Genomic DNA, 21,491 nt, shown 5'->3' on the forward strand with positions numbered 1-21,491 from the left:
GGGGCAAGACAAGATAATACAAATGGAAGAAATGATTTACAGTAGAAGGGGTAGAGAAAGAAAAGGGGAGGGGAGGGGAGGGGAGGGGAGGGGAGGGGAGGGGGGATAGTAGAGAATAGGACAGACAGCAGAATACATCAGACACTAGAAAGGCAATATGTCAAGCAATGGAAGGGAAACTGATATGATACAGCAATTTGTATATGGGGTAAAAGGGGGAGTTCATAATCCACGTGAATCAAACTGTGTAATATGATGTATTAAGAACTATGTAATGTTATGAATGACCAATAAAAAAAAAAAAGAATAACTGCATCAATCCATCTTCCAATGCGGGGGAACGAAATGTGATACTACAAGAGACTTGCAGACAGTGTTTAGCAGCATGTCTGGCTTATGACTGTGGGGGTGGGGTGGAGAGGTGTTCTTTAACTGTTAGTCATTATTCTTGTTGTTTAAACATAGCACGTTCGTTTGTATTGATTTAGATAACCTTTATAGCAGATTGCTTAATTAGCCTTAATATTACTTATGTGTAACCAACAATACTCAAGAAATGTTTGCTGAATCAAGTAACTGGCATCTGTAATACAGTAAGGGGGACTGGCCAGGGACGCAGTGATGCACACCTGCAATCCCAACTATTCGAGAGGCTGAGGCAGGCAGATTGAAGTTCAAGGTCAGCCTGGGCAAATTAGTGAGATCCTGTTTCAAAATAAATAAAAAGGTCTGAGGATGTAACTCAGTGGTATAGTGTTCCTGGGTTCAGTACCCAGTACCATAAAAAGAGCAACATCAACAAAGTTAGGGGCTCCCTCATGGGGTTCCTTTGAGAAGTAAATGAGTTAATATTAATCAACTGCTTAGAACAGTGCCTGGTATATATTAAATTCTATACAAAATGTTACTATTCCTTAGTTCCTCTACTGTAATATAAAAATTTAAAAAAGAGTATAAATTTTTTTGGTTTTCAGGAGACTGGGGTTGGGGTTCAGTAGTAGAGTGCTTGTTGGCATGTGTGAGTCCCTAGGTTCGATACTCAGTACCACATATAAAGAAACAGAGTAAAAAATCCATTGGCAACTAAAAAATATTTAAAATTTTTTTTTGGTTTTCTAAACCATTCAGCTATATAATCTGACCTGAACTATTTGTAATCTTTATTTATTCTTCCTCTTGAGTGAACATTTTGTTATTGAAGATCCTGATGGAGGTGTTATACTATAAAATACAATAAATGCATTATCTTATCTTTCTGAAGTTGCAAAAATTCTGGTTTCCAAAATGCATTTGGTACTAAACTTTAGGTAGGGGATTATGGATTAATGTTATTATCTTTAAAACAATGTAATATAGCTTTGAGAAATATAATAGCCAAGGCTATTCAGCTATTCAGAAAACTGAGAACAGAAAAAACTTATTAAAAGGTGGTGTCTTTTAATATGTGGATTAAAATCTGATGACTCATTAGCCTTTAGCAAAGTAAATAAATTACCTCGAGCTGGCATTTACTCCAGTTATCGCCTTTCTAGTCCCATACAGGTAAAGGGCTAATTCTTTCCCCTCCTGCTGCCTTGTCAGGGACCTCCCCTTTGTGAGAGGTGTGGCAGCCCTCTCTCCTTTAGTTTAGCTTCTCCCTCTCCATTGGCTCTAATCATTGATATTTAATCATGTTTAAGTCTCCTCCACTATACATACTGCTCTAACACCCAAATTTATACATAAAGAGTTCCTTTAACTTATTCTTCTTGGAATATTACAGCCTTCTGTTCCTTTATATCTTTTTTTTTTATTCCTCAATTGCATGGTAGCATGGCTTTCACCTTCACCACTGAAATTGCTCATCGGCTTTCCCAATAATATTAATAATGTTACTTAACCTCTTTGAAGGAACAGGTACTAGTCACCACTCCCTTCTCTTTAATGCCTAAGATTCCACGTAAGTCCTTTTGAGTCTAGTTTCCTGGGATGTCTCATGATGTCAATTACTATTCACAGGCTGACAGTTGCCCAATCTGCCTCTGCAGCCCACCTCTCTCCTGAACCTCAGACACTGTCTACTAAACACCTCCAGCTGGATGTCCCTCAGGTGACCAAACTCAGACAACTCAGAATTTACCTTTGCTCCCAAACCTCAACATCTACTCTTTCTATGTCCCCCAATCAATGAATGGACCAACATTTAGACTATTGTTAAAGAGTCTTGGAGTTATCTTCAGCTCCTTCATTTCTTTCACCTTTTAAAATATAGTTAGTTATCAAGTCCTGCCAATTCAACTTCCTAAATGTCTCCAGAATTTACTACCATGAGGTTCTCTATTTCAGGCCACAGTCTCTTCTAGCTTAAATTACTACACCAAATTACTAGCTTAGATTACTACATCTTTATAGGGTTCCGCCTCCTATTTTCATCTTAGTTAATCCACTTCTAGACAGATGTGGTTCTACTAGACAAATGTGGTCATGTATTTCCCTTCTTAAAACCCTCAAAAGCTACCAAATATCCTCAAAATAAAGTCTACATCCATTAACAAAGACTTATGTCTTAACAATTCTCTTTCTCAAACTCTGTATTCTATTGAACAATCAATAAGCCAATTTCCCTCCTTCCCTTCCTCACTGTCTCCCTCACTCCCTCCAAGGATTGAAGGAAAGGCCACATGTGTGCTAGGCAAGTGCTTTAAAACTGAGATACATCCCTGGTCCTTTTTAAACTTTATGATTTCGACACAGGTTTTCACTAAGGTGGCCAGGTTGACCTAAAATTTGAGATTCTCCTGCATCAGCCTCCTGAGTAGCTGGGATTACAGGCATATGTCACCATACCTGGCTTCAACAAATATTTCTTCAATATTTATATGTGTTAGGGATGTTCTGGAATCTGACAAGAGAGGAATGAACCAAAGCTTCAGATATAAGCTTCTTATAACCTAGTAGCTGGGTGGGTTGGAAAAATACATAAAATCATAAACAAAAATATTCAAGATTATAAGAAGTGTCAGAGCACTGAGGTGACATTTTATTTATTTATTTATTTTGCAGTGTTGGAGATCCTACTCAGGGCCTTGTGTATGCTAGGCAAACACTCTACCACTGAACTATATCTCTAGCCCAAGGTGATAATTGATAGCACACGCCTACTAATCTCTAGGTTCTCAATTGAGACATTCCTTGGGAAATTTTCCTGCTTCTTCGAGTCTATTGGCAGCAACTCCCAGATGCTCCAGAACACCATGTCCTTGCCTGATCCATCACCTGTAGGGTATCCATGTCCACTATTATCTGATTCTCCCAACTGGAAGATATCTTGTGCTGGATTACAACCCCAGTGCCTGCTCAGTGCTTGCCATACCTAGGATTCTCAGCCTGTATTTCCTGAATGACAGACTAAGTATTTAGTATCATTAAATATCTCTGTTGTCTGAAGGCCAGCTAATTTTGAAGAGGGAAATATATGTCTTTTGAAAAAGTATGCTGGCCGACTGAAATAAAGCCCACATATAACACTTCACTGATTATTTCCATTTGCTTTATTATCAGTGAGAACACTACAGCATAAAACTCAATACCTTGATTAAATTAATCATATCTTTCAATCCATGCTTCTTGGCTATTTTTAATTCCCAGGCTCTTTAAAAATATGTAGTCTTTTTATGAGAAATTTTGAAATATGAAGTCACAGGCATCTTACGTAAAATCTAATTATTCTTCAACTATATTAAATAGTCTCTGATGAAAGTTAATTTCATGATTACCTTCCTTCCGATGTACCTACAGTGGTGTAAGTTCTAAGGCCTTTTATCTATTTTTAATTCTAAACTCAAGACTGAGTGAAAAAACGAAAAACACCATGGCATATGACAATCAGGTGATGCTGTGTAGACTGTATCTGCAAAAAACAATTGTTTTGCATGACTTGGCTTATGAACTATCAATTGCTCCAAGGTAAGAGAAAGAGTCTTCTGACATCATGTAGTATCTTCCAGGCACTTAAAAGTTAATAAGTAGAAAGGGAAAGTACTAGGGAATGATATGGATTAAAGTATGTTATGTGTGTGTACAAATATGGCATGATGAATTCCACGCTTATGTATAAATATAATTCACTAATAAAAAAGTCAGTAAGTGACCCCTTTACACTATCCAAATAACTACCAATATTTCTTTAAGGCACTGTGATAGACCTCCCATCAATCAAACATTATAGTGGAATTGCATTGACCTATAATTCTCCATCAACCAGCATTTAGGCAATTCTCCCAGTATGATAACTTACATATGCAGGTATCTGGAAAACTAAAGAGATGAAAGAGAAATAAAAGCAAATAAGGGCAGATGAGAGGTCATTCCTCTGACTACAATCAACTTCTAAGCTTTTAGTGATATCATAAAGGAAGCATTATTGTTCCTCCAATACTAGATGTTTTTTGGCATACATTAGATTTTTATAACTTGGCATTGCTACTTTCTATTTAATGTCAGCCTGTCAGACTAGCATAGCATTTTGATTAGATTAAAGCTGATAAAGAATATCAAATAGAACTCTGCTTCTCTAGTCAGAAAGTTGCAACTAAAACTTCTCAATATAGTTCTACAGGGATGAAATCAGTCGCTGTGTTTATATAATCTCCCTTATTTTCTATTTATTTATTTATTCATTTATATATATATTTTATTCTAATTTGTTATATATGACAGCAGAATGCATTATAATTTATATTACACATATAGAGCACAATTTTTCATCTCTGGTTGTATACAAAGCATATTTACACCATTTGTGGCTTCATACATGTACTGAGGATAATGATGTCCATCTCATTACACAATCTTTTTTACCCCCACGTCCCCTCCCTTCCCTTCCTATCTCTTTGCCCTTTCTAGAGTTGGATAAAGAAAATGTGGTATACATACACAATGGAATATTACTCAGTTATAAAAGAGAATAAAATCATGGCATTTACAGGTAAATGGATAGAGTTGGAGAATATAATGCTAAGTGAAGTTAGCGAATCCCCAAAAAACAAATGCTGAATGTTTTCTCTGATTTAAGGAGGCTGATTCATAGTGGGATTGGAAGGGGAAGCATGGGAGGATTAGATGATATTCCCTATTTTCTACAAAGGTGATATTTTAGGTACACTTAACTAGAGTTAGTCTATTTGCTTTGTCTTCTTAGATCTGTTATTTTATTTCTAGTTTACTGAACTTGGAAGAAAGGTGTTTCAAATACTATGTCCTCCAAAAATCAGGGTTCATTACTTTGCTTGAGTAATACAAATCTTACAGTGCCAGTGTAGCCAAGTGGATTTGTGAACAAGGCCAAGAAAAAAAAATAGTTTAGAATTTAATGGAAAGAGGTAAAGCAATTGTCAAGAAGCTATCTGAAGAGTGATAAGAACATGAAAAACTAAAAATATACATAAAAGAAAAAATTTAAAATCACTTACCCTTAATTCTTCTTTTGTATTGAAACTATCAAGAAGTTGTTGATAATGTCTGTCAGTCATTTGTCGTAATAGGGACAGGAGACAGGCAACAAATTCCCCCTATTAAAAAAAAAAAGAGGTATTTTTAAGGAAGGACATAAAAGAACACCAGTGATTTACTCTGAACTTCCCTCAAGGAGAATATTTTTAAAAAATTCATTATAATCCATATTCACTATATGAACTCTTCTTAATGTAAATTTGTACATTGCCTGTAATACCACAGCCAAAATCTCCCCCTGAGGTAATTACCATTTACTTCATACTATGATTGTTTTTTTTTTTTTTTTAACCTGGGCAAAAGTTTTTCACTTCAGGACTAATTCCATACACTTGAGGGAAAGTTATAAGGCCCATGATGATTTACTGAGCACTTAAAATACCTCCATTCATTATATTATTTGAGACTTACATCAACTGGGGTATAATATTATTTAAAGAAGGCAAACTGCAGATTCAAATGGACTAAAAGACTTGCTCCAAATCACAAAGCTAGAAAGTGGCCAAGTTGGAGTTATCCGCAGATTGTTTTACTCCAAAGCTCTTTAACTAACTTCATGCTCTATTTTTGAATTCACATGACCTCCTCCAACTCATCAGAGTTGGCTTACTGACTGACAGGGTGCAGAGTAAGAAATGCATTGCATAATGATGATTTCAATCTCCATTTGAAAACAGTTCTAATAGCCATTCTTTATGCTTGGGTTCCATGTGATCTTACAAAGTCCAATTCTCAAAAATTAAAAATAAAAATGTATGCAGAGAATCCTTAGATTAGAAGACCTATATAAAGTTGCTATCACTTGCATTTTTAAATGCATTTCTAATTTAAAATTCTTTTGTTTTCAGTACAAACATTTTTGCTTAGCAAATCATTCATCTATTTTTAAATAGAGTAATACCATTTAAAACAATATGAACACAGCAGGAAAAGCAATCTGTGGCAGCTAACTGAATATTTACAGAAGTATTGTTTAGTTGGAATTTGTATCTTTGAATTTACAGGGAAAAGGACTAAAGGCTCACATGTAAAATTGGAGACTAAACGCCCTGAGAAGTAGGATTTTCCAACAGAGTCAGCTGAGCTAGCACAGTCAAATGAATCTTTACCAGCTGCCATTGGAAGCCTGAGGATACAACTTCATGGCCATGGGAAGGCAACCCAGAACTCAAGTTGGTTCTTTGCATGTGGACAGCCATTTGCAATATACAGATATGAAAAATGGTTTCGCTTGTACATTAGTTAGGGTAAATATTCAAGAAACTAATTTGTATGGCCCAATAGAAATATCCTACAAACTCAACATATTATCTTGTTAATAAACCAAGGAACCTTTGATATTTCACATGAGATGGACAAGTTGAAGAAACAACTTTTGATAATTTAGTGCTTGTGTATGAAGAAACAACCCAAGGCTAGAAAAATAACACTTAGGAAAGAACTGAGTGAACAATACCAAGAGTTCACATAGGACTCAAAATAGAACTAATGGACTGCAAATTGTGAGATGAAACTTCATTGAATGGACAGTGCAAAAGAAAAGATCATTAAACTTACACATAAGGTCACAGAAATTCTCCAAAGTAAAGCATATACAGAAAAAAAAAAAAAACAACTGAAGAAGCAAAACAAATAAAAAGAAAAAAATCCCAGTGAATTATAGAAACAACTTCAAGTAGCAGAATCTATCTATCTATCTATCTATCTATCTATCTATCTATCTATCTATCTATCTATCTATCTATGCAATTTGTGGCCCCAAAGAGGAATAGGGCAGAAAAAACAATTAAAGATGTAAGGGGAAAAAATCCTTTATATTCTTGAAAAACCAGAAACTATGTATTAAAAAATTTTCTACTAACTTCAAGCAAAAGAAATATCAAGGAAATTACACTGAAGTATATCATAATTTAATTGCTTATAGTCAGTGATAAGGAGAAAATTTTAACACTGGTCAGAGAAAAAAGATAAATTTTATACAGAGAAACAAAGATGAGAGAAGATTTCTCTTGGGAACAATACAAGCTAAAATACAGTACAGCAACATTTTTAGAGTAATCAATGAGAGAATAACAGCTATCAACCAAGATTTATTATCCATTTCAAAAATGAAGAAAAAAATACTTTTCAAACCTACCAAAGCTTATTCATGGTTTCTATTCAGGTTCTAGGTAGTATAATAAATCAAGAAAAAGAAATCAAAGAATACAGGTTTTAAAGGAATTTTTTAAAAACCTGTCTCAATTTACAGACAATATACTTGTATACATAGAAAATGCTATGGAATCTACAAAAAGCTGCTAGAATTTGTTGAGGTTGATGAGGTAGCTGAGTGGTAGAACACTTGCCTAGCATACCTGAGATCACAGGTTCAATCAATAGCAACCCTCCCCCCCAAAAAAAAGAAAAAGAAGAAGAAAGAAGTTTTTAATGTCCCAGGATATAAGTGTGAAATTATCAACTTCACTTCTATATACTAGAAATGAGGAATATAAAATTAAAATTTAAAATAACATCCTTTATAATACCTTTAAAAATATGAAATTAATTAGTGGTCTATATAACACAAGAAGTATAAGCTTTGCATACCGAAGGCTATAAAACCCTGATGCAAGAAATTAAAGAACACCTAAATAAAAAGGAGAGATATCTTATATTCATGGATTGAGAGGGATTCAGTATTGTTAAGATATTAATACTTCCCACATTGACATGGGAACAATATAAGCAATTGTATTGTTCAATGCAATTCCAATCAATATTTCAGCAGATTTTACTGAGAATAGAAATTGACAAGCTAATTTAAATAGATATATGGAAACGCAAAGGATCTAGAATAATCAAAACAGCTTTGAAATAGAAGAGCGAAGTTGTAGGGTTTATACTACCTGATTTTAAGACTTATTTTAAAGCATGGTAATCAAGAGAATATATTACAGGTGCTAAATAAATAAATAAATGGAACAATAGTCAAACCTATGAATAACCCAAATGTCTACCAACAAGCAAATAAACAAACACACTGTAGTCTATTCATACAATGGAATACTACTCATCAATAATAAGTAATGACTACTGACACACAAAGCAACAGAGATAAAACTCAAATAATGTCACTGTATGAAATAGGCTAAAACAACACCTTTACCTCCTGTCAAGAAAAAACAACCCCCTGAAACCAACAATAACTATATGTCATATGATTCTAGTTATATTAAAATTCTGGAGAATGGAAACATATGTATAGTGCCAGATAATTTAATATAAAACTCGGGCAAATAGTTGCTGGGGGATGGAACAGGATGGAGGATCGAGGCAGAACAAATAGAGAGGGCAAAAGGAAACTTGTGAGCAACGGTCCCATTCATTATCGTGACAACCGTGATGTGATGGACCATGGGTATACACATGTCAAAACACACCAAACTGTATATTTTAAACATGTGCAACTTATTATATGACAATTATTAACTCAATAAAAACTTCACTATGATTTATACGGTATAGAAGTTACTATGCTTTGATTGCATTGTTGAGTTTATTCCTTATTAATCTTGTTGGGTGGACAACTTCACTTTGAAGATACAATAAGTATTTGTTCAGGTTCTAAAGTTTACTCCAGCTTTCACAGCAAGCTGGCCTAGCCAAGATGTGAACCAACTATCTGTGGCTCTAGAAGTCAGCCCTCCGTGGCTTTCCTTCCAAATTCCCAGACTAATCTGATTTTATAGAGAAAATTTTATAGTGATTTTATAGAGAGCTTGGGGATTTAAATAGAACTAAGTACAACAATCTGTCTGTTGATAACTAATATTGACACTTTTCAATTTATTATATCTCAATTTAAAAATGCAAATCTAATTGGTAGAAACCTAGTTTTTCATCGTTTCTCTCTATCCTCAACAAACTATCCTTAATACATCTACTACATCCATATTCTTTTTTACTTTAACACAACATTCTGTGAACATTGAAATAATCCAAAGCTTGAAAAACTACATATTATTTGTAATAATATCAGTAATAATGAGGAAAAAATTCAAGAGTGAATAGACTTTCATTAGGTATTTATAGATAAACATACATAGATGTACATAGATAAACACCTCTTTGAATTCAGGTTATTAACTATGTATTTGTTATATCTGGCTGAGGCCCACTGAAAATAACTTACCATTCTGAAATATAATCCCTGGCACACTTACGGCACATTATCAACCCCAACATCTATTTATATTTATTCACTTAATCAATTTAAGAACTTGAAGCACATTCAACCCTGGTGAGAGGATTAAATGTTTAATATTTTACTGATGTATCTTTGGACTACAATGTAATTTTTTTATTTTTAAGATATTTTAAGAGTGTGTCTATATGAAAACCTTAATTCACAATTTGTTTTTAAAAATATGTAAAAAGCAAAAACAAACAAACAAACAAAAAACACGAGTCAAAATTCACTTAGTTTAGTGTGGGGAATTTCTTAACAAATTGCCTTTAAAACTCCGTCGTCTTCAGTGGCTTGTGCCAATTTTATGTACACATGGCGCATAATGGGCATTTCTATAAAAAGCTTCAAGAGTATTGAATGTGTCAAGAAACCTTCCATTAAATATATGCATACTTTTTTCCAGATATTTTAATAGAATTCTCTTGTACCCCTTTCCTTTTGTAATCATAAGCATGAAAACTTTAGATAAGCATACAGAGGACCTGTCTGAGATGTGGTCTATGCTGAGCTGAGTCACCCGCACTTGGAAGTGGTACTTAACAGAATTATGTGCAAAGAAGCATTTATAAATTGTAAGGAACTCTGGAGTCCAATTAGTTGAGGGTGTGAGGCAAATGGCCGTTATGCTGCTTTATAAAATCTGCTTCTATGTACAATTAGAGTTTTGAAAGGAACCGATTATAATGTGCTTTTTTTTCTTTCTCTAGCCAGAGAGAACATTTTAAAGTTTAAAGAACAGTTGGTAGAAGAACAAAAAGTACAATCCTTTTAAATGGTAAAAATAAGACTACTGTTATTGGGAATTATGATACAACAGAAGCCTGTCCTCATGCTGGGGTTGCTGGGAGGCAGGGTCACAACCATGGTACTTAACAGAGCATGGAGAAACTCATCATGACATGCTTTTGGGAACTGCTTTTGCCTACAGTGTATCCACCCAGCATGGGTAAAACATGCTCAAAAGACTGAAAGGTGCTCAATATGGAGCTGCCACATAAAGACTCCCAGTTTAGAAAGCCTATTCCCTTGCAGGAAAATGATAAGGAACTTAGATCTTCTGTGCCCAGAGTGAACTGACTTTGTGAATGAGCAGAGCACATATCTCACCACAGAATTAGTTATAACCACAACAGATTATAGTCTGCATCAATGATAACATTAGTGTGACTCCTAGTGTTTCCACAGTAACTAATGTTTAAAGTTTATTCTGAGACCAGATACCGCTTAAACATGTTTACAGACTTGATGAAATCCTGTCATTAACTTTGGGATGAAGAAAATTATTTTCTCTGTTTTAAAGACAAACAGAGGCTTAGAGACATTCTTCGTAACTCAACCCACTCAGTGAAACAGTAAATCAAACTGGGTCTGCCTGAGTCCTCCAAAAAAAATGTCTTAAAGCATAAAACCAGAGTCATGAATGGCAAAGTTGCCAAATAATTTGGATTGTTTCCTAGAAAATTTCATCCCACATTTCTTCAAGAGTTAAGCTTTTCACACAGCAAAGAGCACCCCAGAGTTGTGTGGGAACGACTCTCTTTATGTGATTTTCCTAAAATTGAGTACACAGGATGGTCACTCTGTCTGCTCCACCCCCTACATCACCCGCAAGGCTGACTCACTGCTCTCTTCCAGTCTGTGGCTTCTCACTGGTTACTGCACTGTGATGGTCTAAAGATCAAGAATACCCTGTAGAGATGAGGTGAGCACTGTAGCTTGTGACCACAGGAACGACTTAACCCTGTAGTGCATGTGCTATACAATTCTCTTTGCTGTGCAATGATAATTTCATGTAAGAGCTTTATTTCCAGGAAGTAGTTACATTATTACCATTAAAACCATAATGAACACTTCCCTTCTTCTGAGGTAAAAGGGTGGTAGGTATACTTCTCGCTACTGTTCCTGCTAAACACACTTAAAAACCTGGATAGTATAATATATAAAACAAACCGAAGAAGATCCACAAGCTGGAGAAAGAAGACAGTCTAGCCAGGAAACTTGGGACCCAAGGAAGGTCACGGTGCTCTATTCTTTTGGCCTTGTTCACCCCAGACTTGATTACAGAAGCAGGCCTTCCTGAAACACCAACAGTTGAGTGATGGCGGCGGGGGCGGGGGGGGGGTACCCTAAGAGAAGCCTGCTCTGTAACAAAAGGACCAGAAGAGGGGGACCCTGACAAGATAATAGTTTAAGTAATAACCACTCTATTCCAGCAGAACACCACAAAAATTGTTGGCTTTACCCACATTTACACCTTGAAGGCCAGGTGGGGGCCTAGACTCTTACTCTCACGAGTAATAAGAAGCCCCAATATTTCTCCCAGAGCTGTGGCAGAGAAAGCCCAACTGGGGGCAGGTACTTTCATCCCCAGTGGGAAGTGTCAGTGGAGGTGGGGAGTCTGGACGTCCATCACTGCCTCCCAGGAACAATCCCACTTTTCTCTCCCCATTGGGTGGTGCCAGAGGAAGCCTCCTGGAGAGTGAGGACATTCACCCCTGCCCAGGAATAACAGGGGCACTCTCACAAGGGTGTCAGTCGACGTGGGAGACCAACCTTACACGTGACTGAGTCACACTCCCCCGGTGGGGTGTGGAGGCGCTCAGTCACAGAAATGTGGCAGAGCTTTCCCCACCCTTCTTGGGTTCAAGGGTCAGTGTCTCAGTGCCTGGGTGTGTCTTCCTACAGCCCCATGGGTGGAGCTACGCTCACCTGTTCCTTTGTAATATAACCCCTTGCCCTATTTAGGATAGAATCTTCCATGGAAGTGCCCTGTGTGTGTCCCCTCCTCTTACTGTGCCCTTGGGTGTGGCCTACCCAGGTGTCAGTCAACCTGCTGACAGTGGACATCATGAAGATAGACTCAGCCCCCTGAAACCTGACCCCTTGCCTCATTTGAATAGCTTCTCCTCAATAAAAGGGGTCAGCACGTGCTCTCACTCTCTCTCTCTTTCTGCGGACCCTTAAGGTCAGAGGAGCCGTCACAGCGACCCCTAAGGAAAAGGTATTTGTGTCTCTTGTGTGGTTATTTTGCGCAGCCCAGTTAGTCAGTTCAACTGGAGTGACCCCTGAGCCTATTAGTCTCGAGAACAGAAACCCGGCAAGTAGAGATTATGGGTAGGGCCAGAACTTTCCATCGCTATCCAACAGTAACAACATCCCTCTTCCCTCAGGTGTCAGTGGAGGCCAAGTGGGAGATCTGGGCTTCTATCTCCATCTGGCCATAATAAGTTGGCATCCTCTTCTTTCCCAGCTGAGTGATACTGCATAAATCTAGCAAAAACAGAAGGCTTACATAAGATCCAGAACATTATAACACAGAAATGTTCGGATTTCAAATGAAAATCATTATACCAAGAGTCAAGAAGAATTCAAACTGAATGAAAAAAAGACTGTCAACAGATGTCAACATTGAGATGATGGTGGTGTTAAAATGGTTCAACACAATTTGCACAAAAATTAACTTAAAATGGTTCATGGCATTAGATGCTAATTATAAAATCATAAAATTTTTAGGAAAAAACTAGGTGGTAAACTTCAGGATACAGAACTAGACTTCTTAGACTTGACACCAAATGCAGGACCCATAAAAGGAAAAATTAATAAACTACACTTCACTAAAACTAAACATATTTGCTTTTGCAAACCCTGATAAGAGAATGAAAAAAAAAATAACTACAGAGTGGGAGAAAACATCTACAAATTATGTACTGAAAAATGAACTACATAATATATAGAGTATATAAAGAACTATCAAAAACTCAACAGTAAAAAGCAATTCCATAAGAAAATGGGAAAATATGAAGAAATATTTTACTGAAGTGGATATATAGATGGCAAATAAGCATATGAAAAGAATATTTGGGTTGTTATTAGAGAAATGCAAATGAAAACCACAATATCACTCTACATCTATCAGAAAGTACTCCTGCTCCTGAAAACAAAAATTAAGTGACAATACCAAATGCTAATGAGGGTGTTAAGAACCTATTCATAAATGGGAATATAAAATGGCATAGCAACTGTGGAAAAAAGTTTGGCAGTTTCTTAAAAAAAAAAAAAGAAAAAACTAAACACCCAGCTACCATATGGGTTAGCAGTTACACACCCCTGGGAATTTATACTACAGAAAATAAGACCTATGTTCACATAAAACTTATACAATGCATATAACAGCTTTATGGTAATAGCCAAAATCTGGAAACAACCCTGGTGACCTTTAGTGGGTGAATGGTTAAGCACCATGTTCTATTATACCATGGAATGACACTCAGCAATTAAAAAGCAATTAGTGAGGTTTGGGAATGTAGCTCAATGGCAGAGTGCTTATCTAGCACATGCAAGGTACTGGGTTTGATCCTCAGCACCACATAAAAATAAATAAAATAAGGGTATGCTGTCCATCTACAACTACCAAAAAAAAAAAAAACCCCACAAAACACAAAAAACAAACAAACAAAGAAACCAGCGACTAGTGATACAGCTACCTGGATGACTCTTCAGAGAATTATGTTGAGTTAAAAAAAAAAGTCACAAAGGTTAACATGCTGTATGTCTCTATTTATATAACATTCTTGAAATGACAAAATTACAGAAATAGAGAACAGAGTTGTGTTGCCAGGGGTTAAGGAAGAGGTGGAGGTGAAAAGGAAGTGGGTTTAGCTATAAAATGTCAACACAAGAAATACTCAGGGTGATGGAAATAGTCTGCATCTCAATTGTATTAATTTCAATAGTTTGGTTGTGATGTTATTCTAGATTTCTGCAAGAGGTTACCATTGAGAAAACTAAGTAAAAGCCACATGGGATAGCTTTATATTATTTCTCTTAACTGCATGTGATTGTATACTTATTTAAAAAAGTTTGATCTATAAAAGATGAAAGAAACCCCAAATTGAGAATAAAACCCCCAAACCTTTAAACTCATAATTTAAAACAAAACCCCCAAATCTTTAAACTCCATTGTCAGTAAGCAACAGTAACACGCTGTGAGCATTTATTGTGCACCAGGTAATATGGTAAGTATATGCAATAAACTCTAGAAGTCAGGCCCCATTTTACAGGTAAAATGCCTCAGGCCAATGAGAAACTGTTATTTTATTCTTCTTTTAAAGAAGCAGTGTGGTGAGTATACTAATTAGAAAGTTTTTCATACTACTTCCAACTCTACTTATTAATAGAAAGAATTTAACTTTACTTCCTCAAAATGGAATTTAGTTTATTCAGGTAAATCTTATGATGGAAGCAAGAAGAAAGCAACACAAGATAGCCATCATGAAACAGCCAACCTTTATGGGAAAACTGCTACAGAATTCTTATTATTTTAAGTAAAAATAAAAATTGTTTGCACCAGGACCTAGGCAAACATTTTTAAGACAGCAGTTCCAAAACACATTATAGGTAAAACTGATGGAAAAGGTTGACACTGTTGTAAATAATTTATACATGAAAACTACAGCATCTAATGCCATTTCTGCAAATGATACCATTTGCTTGAGAGAATATTCTTTTTTTCCCCCTGACACATCTTATTTTATTCAGATAGCAATCTGATCATATATGGTCCAAGAAAACTCAAACAATAAATCAAATATAATCAGATGTTAAAGATTGGTCTTCAAATGTTGTAGCCAACTATGCCACGCTTGCCTATGATCTCTCTTATATAAAATAGTATTCACACTTCAGTGGCCACCAAACCATTAAGCACAGCTTCCTTAACTGTGAACTGTTTGAAGCTACCAGTTTGAGCACTCTTGACTATTTTTTTCAGGCTCTGAATAGCTGTAGGGATCTCATCAGGGGTTGGAGGAACAAGCTCAACCTTGGAGGGATGCCAAAATGTGCCCAGTTGCGTCTTTGAGTAAGCCACAGCAGCATTCACCAGCTCTGGGGCCATTTTCGCGAGGTTACACACAAACTAGGCCAGGGTAGAAGGTGTGTTGCCTGGAAAGGCTGGCTGAATGTCTGAGAATATTCTTAATAAAGACTAAAGATAGTTTTTAGTAGTTGAATGTGAATTTTAAATAGAAATATGTGTGTGCAAGGGCTAAGGATAGCTTAGTGGTACAGAGCTTGTCTGGTATGCATAAGGCTCCTAGCACTGCTGAAAGAGAAAAAAAGTATGTGTATACACACATTTAAATATATGTATATGTGTGTGCGCTGGTGTGTGTGTGTGTGTGTATGTGTATATAAACTATCAGTTATATTATTTCTTAATAGTTTATATGAATTGCATTATTTACATTAGACTCATAAGATAGTGGAGCTTGAAGGCCCCTTAGAATTTACCAAGTCATATCTTATCATACCATAGCTGAGAGGAACTGAAGTCTAGCAGAGTAAAGACCCTGGCTAGACACAGTGAAAAATCCAGAATTTGAATCCAAGGACCCTGACTTTCATGGCCTTATTTCACTATTTTGGGTTCCTCAGGTAATCTGATAGATGAAAAGAGAATGAAAAGTTACCAAGTTAACTGGGGATATAAAACTGTAGATTAAATTGGGCAAAATGAAAACTAATATCAAAGTTGACTTTCTGAAATTAGAAACTGCTTGTTGTAAGATCTTTTAACCACAAGATTCATACGACAGTTTTCTTATTAAATGAAGGAGAACTCACATACATTTGAAATGCTCACACATACTCTTGCAAGGTTGGATTTTCTGGATTCTTAGAGCAACCCACCCTCAAAATGACTGAAGCTTTAAGAAGTCAAATTAGGCCCTGTTCCAAGTGCCATTTGCTTTAATCTTACAGTCACATCCTGGAACTGGAGCCGCATTGTGGAGCCGGATGGCTGGGGTCGGCTGGTGATCTCCAGGATGGTCCTCAGCAGGATGTCCAGCAGGCTGGCCACTATCACATCTATTTCCTCCAACACAGATTTTTCCTAAGGAGAAAAAAATCTTCAGGAAATTGTGGCTTAATAGGTATATTATTCTCTCTTTAATTGCAAAGGGGAAAAAGGTCCATTTCCAAATACAGAATTGGAGACTCAGAGAACTCAAGAGCATGAGAGATCCGGACCTCACATAAGTGAATGACCTTACAGAAAACCAAGGCCCAGAGAAGTTACAGCTTACTCAAGGGTACACCACCTGGCCATGCAACGGATACCTGAGATACGAATGAAAAGTTGGGGTGAGGCCATAGGAAGCACAGTAGGCTAATTGAGACTGTCAGCTATGCCCTAACAGGCATGTACCTCAAGCAAATCAGACTGCCTCTCTGGGCCTGCTTCCTCACTGAAAGTCCCCTCTGGTTCTTAGAGTCTATAATTCCGTGATTCCCAATTGTGCTTACATTTACTCTTCTCAGCACTGGAGCCATACAGGTAATTCTCCAAAACTCTGGTTGATATGCAAATGACTATTCCTATAAAACATGATTTTTAAAAATCCTACATGTAAATATTAGGAAACGGTGATCAGTCTAGACAAACATCCTTAGCTACTGTGGAGCTAGGGTCAGCTGTGGCAAGAACTGCTTTCCTGAAGCACAGTTAATACTACCCAAGCCCCCAGGATTTGAGAGACAAATTCAAATTGCTCTGCACTGACTGTACATAGCAGATTTAGGTTCTTATTATACTTGCACAAGACAGAACTCTGTGTACAAGGGCTCCTTACCAAGGAGCTCACTCTATAAAGAATACTATTAGGAAGTGTGAGTTCTAACGAGCCTTTTGGCTATGATTTTTATGATGAACTTTCCTACACCTGCAATAAAGCTACCAAGGTTTCCCTCCAGTGAGTAGGTTTCTGCTCTGAAATCCTTATCAGCTAGGTCCAAAACCTGACTTTAACTTCCAAGTCGAAATAAAGAAGGAGAAATAACCTCCACTACTGCTGATATTTATTTTTGGTTTTGTGTAGTGAAAAATCTGGCTTACTTTTTAACTGCAGGAATTATAATTTGGAAAAACATTCCAACTATGTATTATACAGAAGGAATTTTTTTCTTCTTTTTTGGGTGGTGCTGGGGATTGAACCCAGGGCCTTGTGCATGCAAGGCAAGCACTCTACCAACTAAGCTATATCCCAGCCCCAGAGGGAACTTTAAATCAGAATGTATGGCTTTTCCTTGTTGCCACTGTTCTACCCAGTTTCAGATCACCTCTGGGGCCTGGATCACTGAGGTGGGTGAAAGTGAACTGTTCCTTTCCATGCATGGCCCTCTTCTCACAGTTTTACATGCAGGGTTTCTAGCCTTTTACTCTCAAATACCAACTCTGTTCCTACATGACTGGGGCCCTCGCTCCACTGCTCCCCTAGGGACCCATCCCAGTTCTTCAGAGCTGATCATAACAGTGACAAAAATGGGAAAACTGTAGCATAGAGGTTAATAGGCAGGCAGAGAAACAGGCATCTCAGCACTGGCTGCCAAAATTCTGCTTTGTACAACCTGTTACCAATGAGAACAATGCTTAATTAACAGTTGCAGAGTGACAGAACTGGAACAGGACATCCTTCCTATGTGTATTTCACACCAGATCCCTGAGCCATTAACAGAAATACTCTGGGTTTGTCTGATTTATAAGCAAGCATGCTGTTTTTCTTATTTTGTACCACATTCTCTAACCCAATGCACTGTGTCAAGAGTCAAGCACCGTGACAAGAATCCCCAAAGCCATAACAATTTAGATTACTATTGTTGGGGGCAAAGAATTGCAAGTTACCCCTAGTCTCCTGGGGTTGTCCTTTGCTTCCACAATTTCCATGGGACCAGACCTAAGAGCCAAAGCCAAGCCCTGAGCATCACGATGTGGCCTTTCACAGAATGGACCCCAACAACTCCTTTGCAAGTAGTAATTTATTCTTGCCACAGAGTGTTCATCACATCAAGATTAAAGACACATGTGGGAGGCTTTGAACTTTCTAATTTTTCTCACTTGGTATTCAGTTCTTTCTTGAAACCCAAGTTTAAGAACCCAGGTTAGCTGGGGTTACAGCAATCCCACAAGGGTAAAAAAAATTCCTTCCGAGAAAAACCAACAACAACAACAACAACAACAACAAACCCAACAACAACCCAGTCCAGCTGCAAATGAAAGTGAGTCTCAGAGGGTTCCTCTGTAGCATGGTTTCTTTGAAGATATTTAAAATTTTATTTCCAGAAGCTCTTTGATGGGAACTACGTACTATGACCTGTATTTACTTACTGAGCTGTTTTTCTTGATGAGGCAAAATACGTTGCTAAGGATACGCGCACACATGATCAAGTCCTTCTGTTCTTGCAAGTGAATGTGGAGGTGATGTAACACGACAGGCAGGAGAATGTATCGGGAATCTGGGGAGAGCAGAATCATTAGTGTCACATCTGTTAAAGTCCCACGCAAAACGCAATGAATCCTTATCTACTTTTTAATTCCGTTTTAATTGTTAAATTATTATCACTTGTAGTTATAAGGGCACCAGCTCTACATGATTCACATTGAAAAACAGTAGCTTTATTTCCCCAATACAATTCTGGCACTCAAGAGACCTCTGCCTCTTAGTTGAGACAGGTTTTCTTTTTTTCCACATGTTCGTTTTACCCCCAAAATCTCTAAATTGAATGCTTCTCTTGCTCTTTCCTGAAATTTCAGTGAGATGGACAGTCCACTGACTTCTTACTATGGTAGATGATGATTCAGCCTTTTTACTCCCTTCCCTTCTCCACAGCCTTTCAAAATACTAGTTATATCACAATTTCTGGTTAAGTGAACATTATGGTTTTGCTCCCATTCTGATTTCCAATCCTTTATATGTGATTGGATTATTTTGTTTCTATCCATCTTTGAAAGCTTCTGGAAAAATATCTTTATTCATGAAAATACAACATTTCATAGTGTCTTACCTTGGCCCTTTCAATTTATAAACTCATATCCTTCAGTTTGGAAACTTGTCTTATATTATTTCTAGAATTATTTTCTTCACTCTATATTTTCTATACTCTGAGACTCCAAATTTATATTTTGAATCTCTATTCTATCTTCTACTTTCCTTGAATATTCTTCCATCTTTTTGTTCAATTTCTTGGGAAATTTCCTTATTTTATATTCCAACTCTTCGTTTTTCTTATTTATACTATTGTATATTTCATTTCCAAGAGCTTTCTTCTTCCCTGGTCCAGTGTAATGGGTTTGTGTGGTCACAGAGGTCCCTGGGCTGGGAAGGGTCCCATATTTGATTTCATGCTAATGCTGGGTTGCTTCCATCTTGAAATTTTTCATAATTTGAAAACCATAGGTTTTGCATTTTCATTATGCAACCATTACTGTTTACTTCCCTGACTCTTCTCTTTATCAGGTTCCTGTTCATGTTTCATGTATGTGCAGTTCTTCTGGGATATACAATTCCCTTTGGGAATGTCAGAGATAATTTTGGAGTGTTTTGGAGGTCTCCCTGAATTATCTTTTTTCTTTCAAGTTATTGTTTTCTACTTTTTAATTTGTAACCTCTGCCTTCAAATTAAGAGTTTTTTTTTTTACCAATATCTGGAAATCTTTCATTGTTCATTTATGTTTACAAGTGAAAAACTAAAAGGCTAACAAAACAAACAGCAAACAAACAAAATTATTTCTTGAGTGCCGAGTTAAGTTTATGGACTGGTGAAGTTTTACTGCTGGATTGAAGTCCTCCAGATGTTGTTCATCTGGGAAATCCCCAAAATTCAGTATCTGAATGTTAGGCCAGTCAGTTGCTTTAGAGAGAAATTGGCAGTTCCCTCTCTGGGGAGCAGGAACCTATCTTAAAGTTAATTTAAAACCCAGAAAGGAAGTAGAGGGTAGAGGTCTCTCTGTTTAAATATAAATCTCTGATTATTTCAAAATTTAGCTGTGCCTGAGGCTCCTAAATCCAGGCCATATCTCATTCACTTTATTTAGAGTGTAAATTTTCAATTTTTTAAATAAAATAATGGTAGTGATTGGTGCAGGAAAAGGTAAAATGGTACCTATTCCTTAAAAAGATTTTTAAACCAAGTTTCATATGTATAGTACTCTTAATCTTCAAAGGTTCCTAACAGTCGCAATTCTTGGTCCTTCCTAAAGCCTGCCTGAATCAGATGTTAAGTGACTTTGAGGGAGGCTACCCCCACTGATAGGTGTCTAAACCAGGATTCAAACTCTGTCAACTAGCCCCTAGCCCCAAAGCTGGAGTTTCTAGCATTGTACTGCCCTGTCTCCTCCCATCTCCATTCTCTCTTCATCTGTGTATGGGAATGGAAATGAAAACAGAGCCTTGTCCCCCCCCCCCTTTTATTTTTAACCTGCTGCTGAGATTGTGGGCATTGGTGACTCAACTTTTTTTTTCACCTGTGTTTTTCTGTGTATGATCACAAAAGTGCCATAAGTACTGATTTTGAGGTTGCAAACACATTTTATTGGGCAGGTGAATCCGTAATTATGGGTTCTCCTGCTCTGGTTTTCTAAAAGATGTCATCTGTATGACAATTCAGATGGACTGCCCTTGGTTTATAAAAATCCATGTGGGTCTTTCAAATCATTGCATAAATTATAATTTCACTGACTCACTCAAGAATGAATGGGGAGTCTAAGTGACTCCACATTTATTTATTAAACAAATTGCATATGTAGTTAAAAACCTTCCTACAAGGAAAATTCCAAGTCCAGATGGCTTCATTGGTAAATTTTATGAAACATTTATGGAAGAAGTCATACCAAATCTATGCAAATTTTCCCATAAAACAGAATGCAGACTATAATTCATTTTACTAGGCTAGCACTACCCTGATGCCCAAATCAGCCAAAACCATTAAAAAA

The 21,491-nt window shown here is 36.8% G+C and overlaps 1 protein-coding gene and 1 pseudogene across 1 annotated transcript in view; both read right to left on the reverse strand.

Annotated features, from left to right (window-relative positions):
- Nucleotides 1-21,491, reverse strand: part of Dock4 (dedicator of cytokinesis 4) — a 437,995-nt gene that overhangs the window by 92,813 nt on the left and 323,691 nt on the right. Inside the window, exons 24-26 of the mRNA XM_026408408.2 lie at nucleotides 18,888-19,015; nucleotides 16,482-16,616; nucleotides 5,451-5,549 (exon numbers count right to left, since the gene is read on the reverse strand). Coding sequence (XP_026264193.1) covers nucleotides 5,451-5,549; nucleotides 16,482-16,616; nucleotides 18,888-19,015 — 362 coding nt within the window. The remainder of the gene's footprint in view (nucleotides 1-5,450; nucleotides 5,550-16,481; nucleotides 16,617-18,887; nucleotides 19,016-21,491) is intronic.
- On the reverse strand, nucleotides 15,396-15,617 carry LOC113196474 (ATP synthase F(0) complex subunit g, mitochondrial pseudogene; annotated as a pseudogene).

The sequence above is a fragment of the Urocitellus parryii genome, chromosome 3 (genome assembly GCF_045843805.1).
Source record: "Urocitellus parryii isolate mUroPar1 chromosome 3, mUroPar1.hap1, whole genome shotgun sequence".
In the NCBI taxonomy this organism is placed as follows: Eukaryota; Metazoa; Chordata; class Mammalia; order Rodentia; family Sciuridae; genus Urocitellus; species Urocitellus parryii.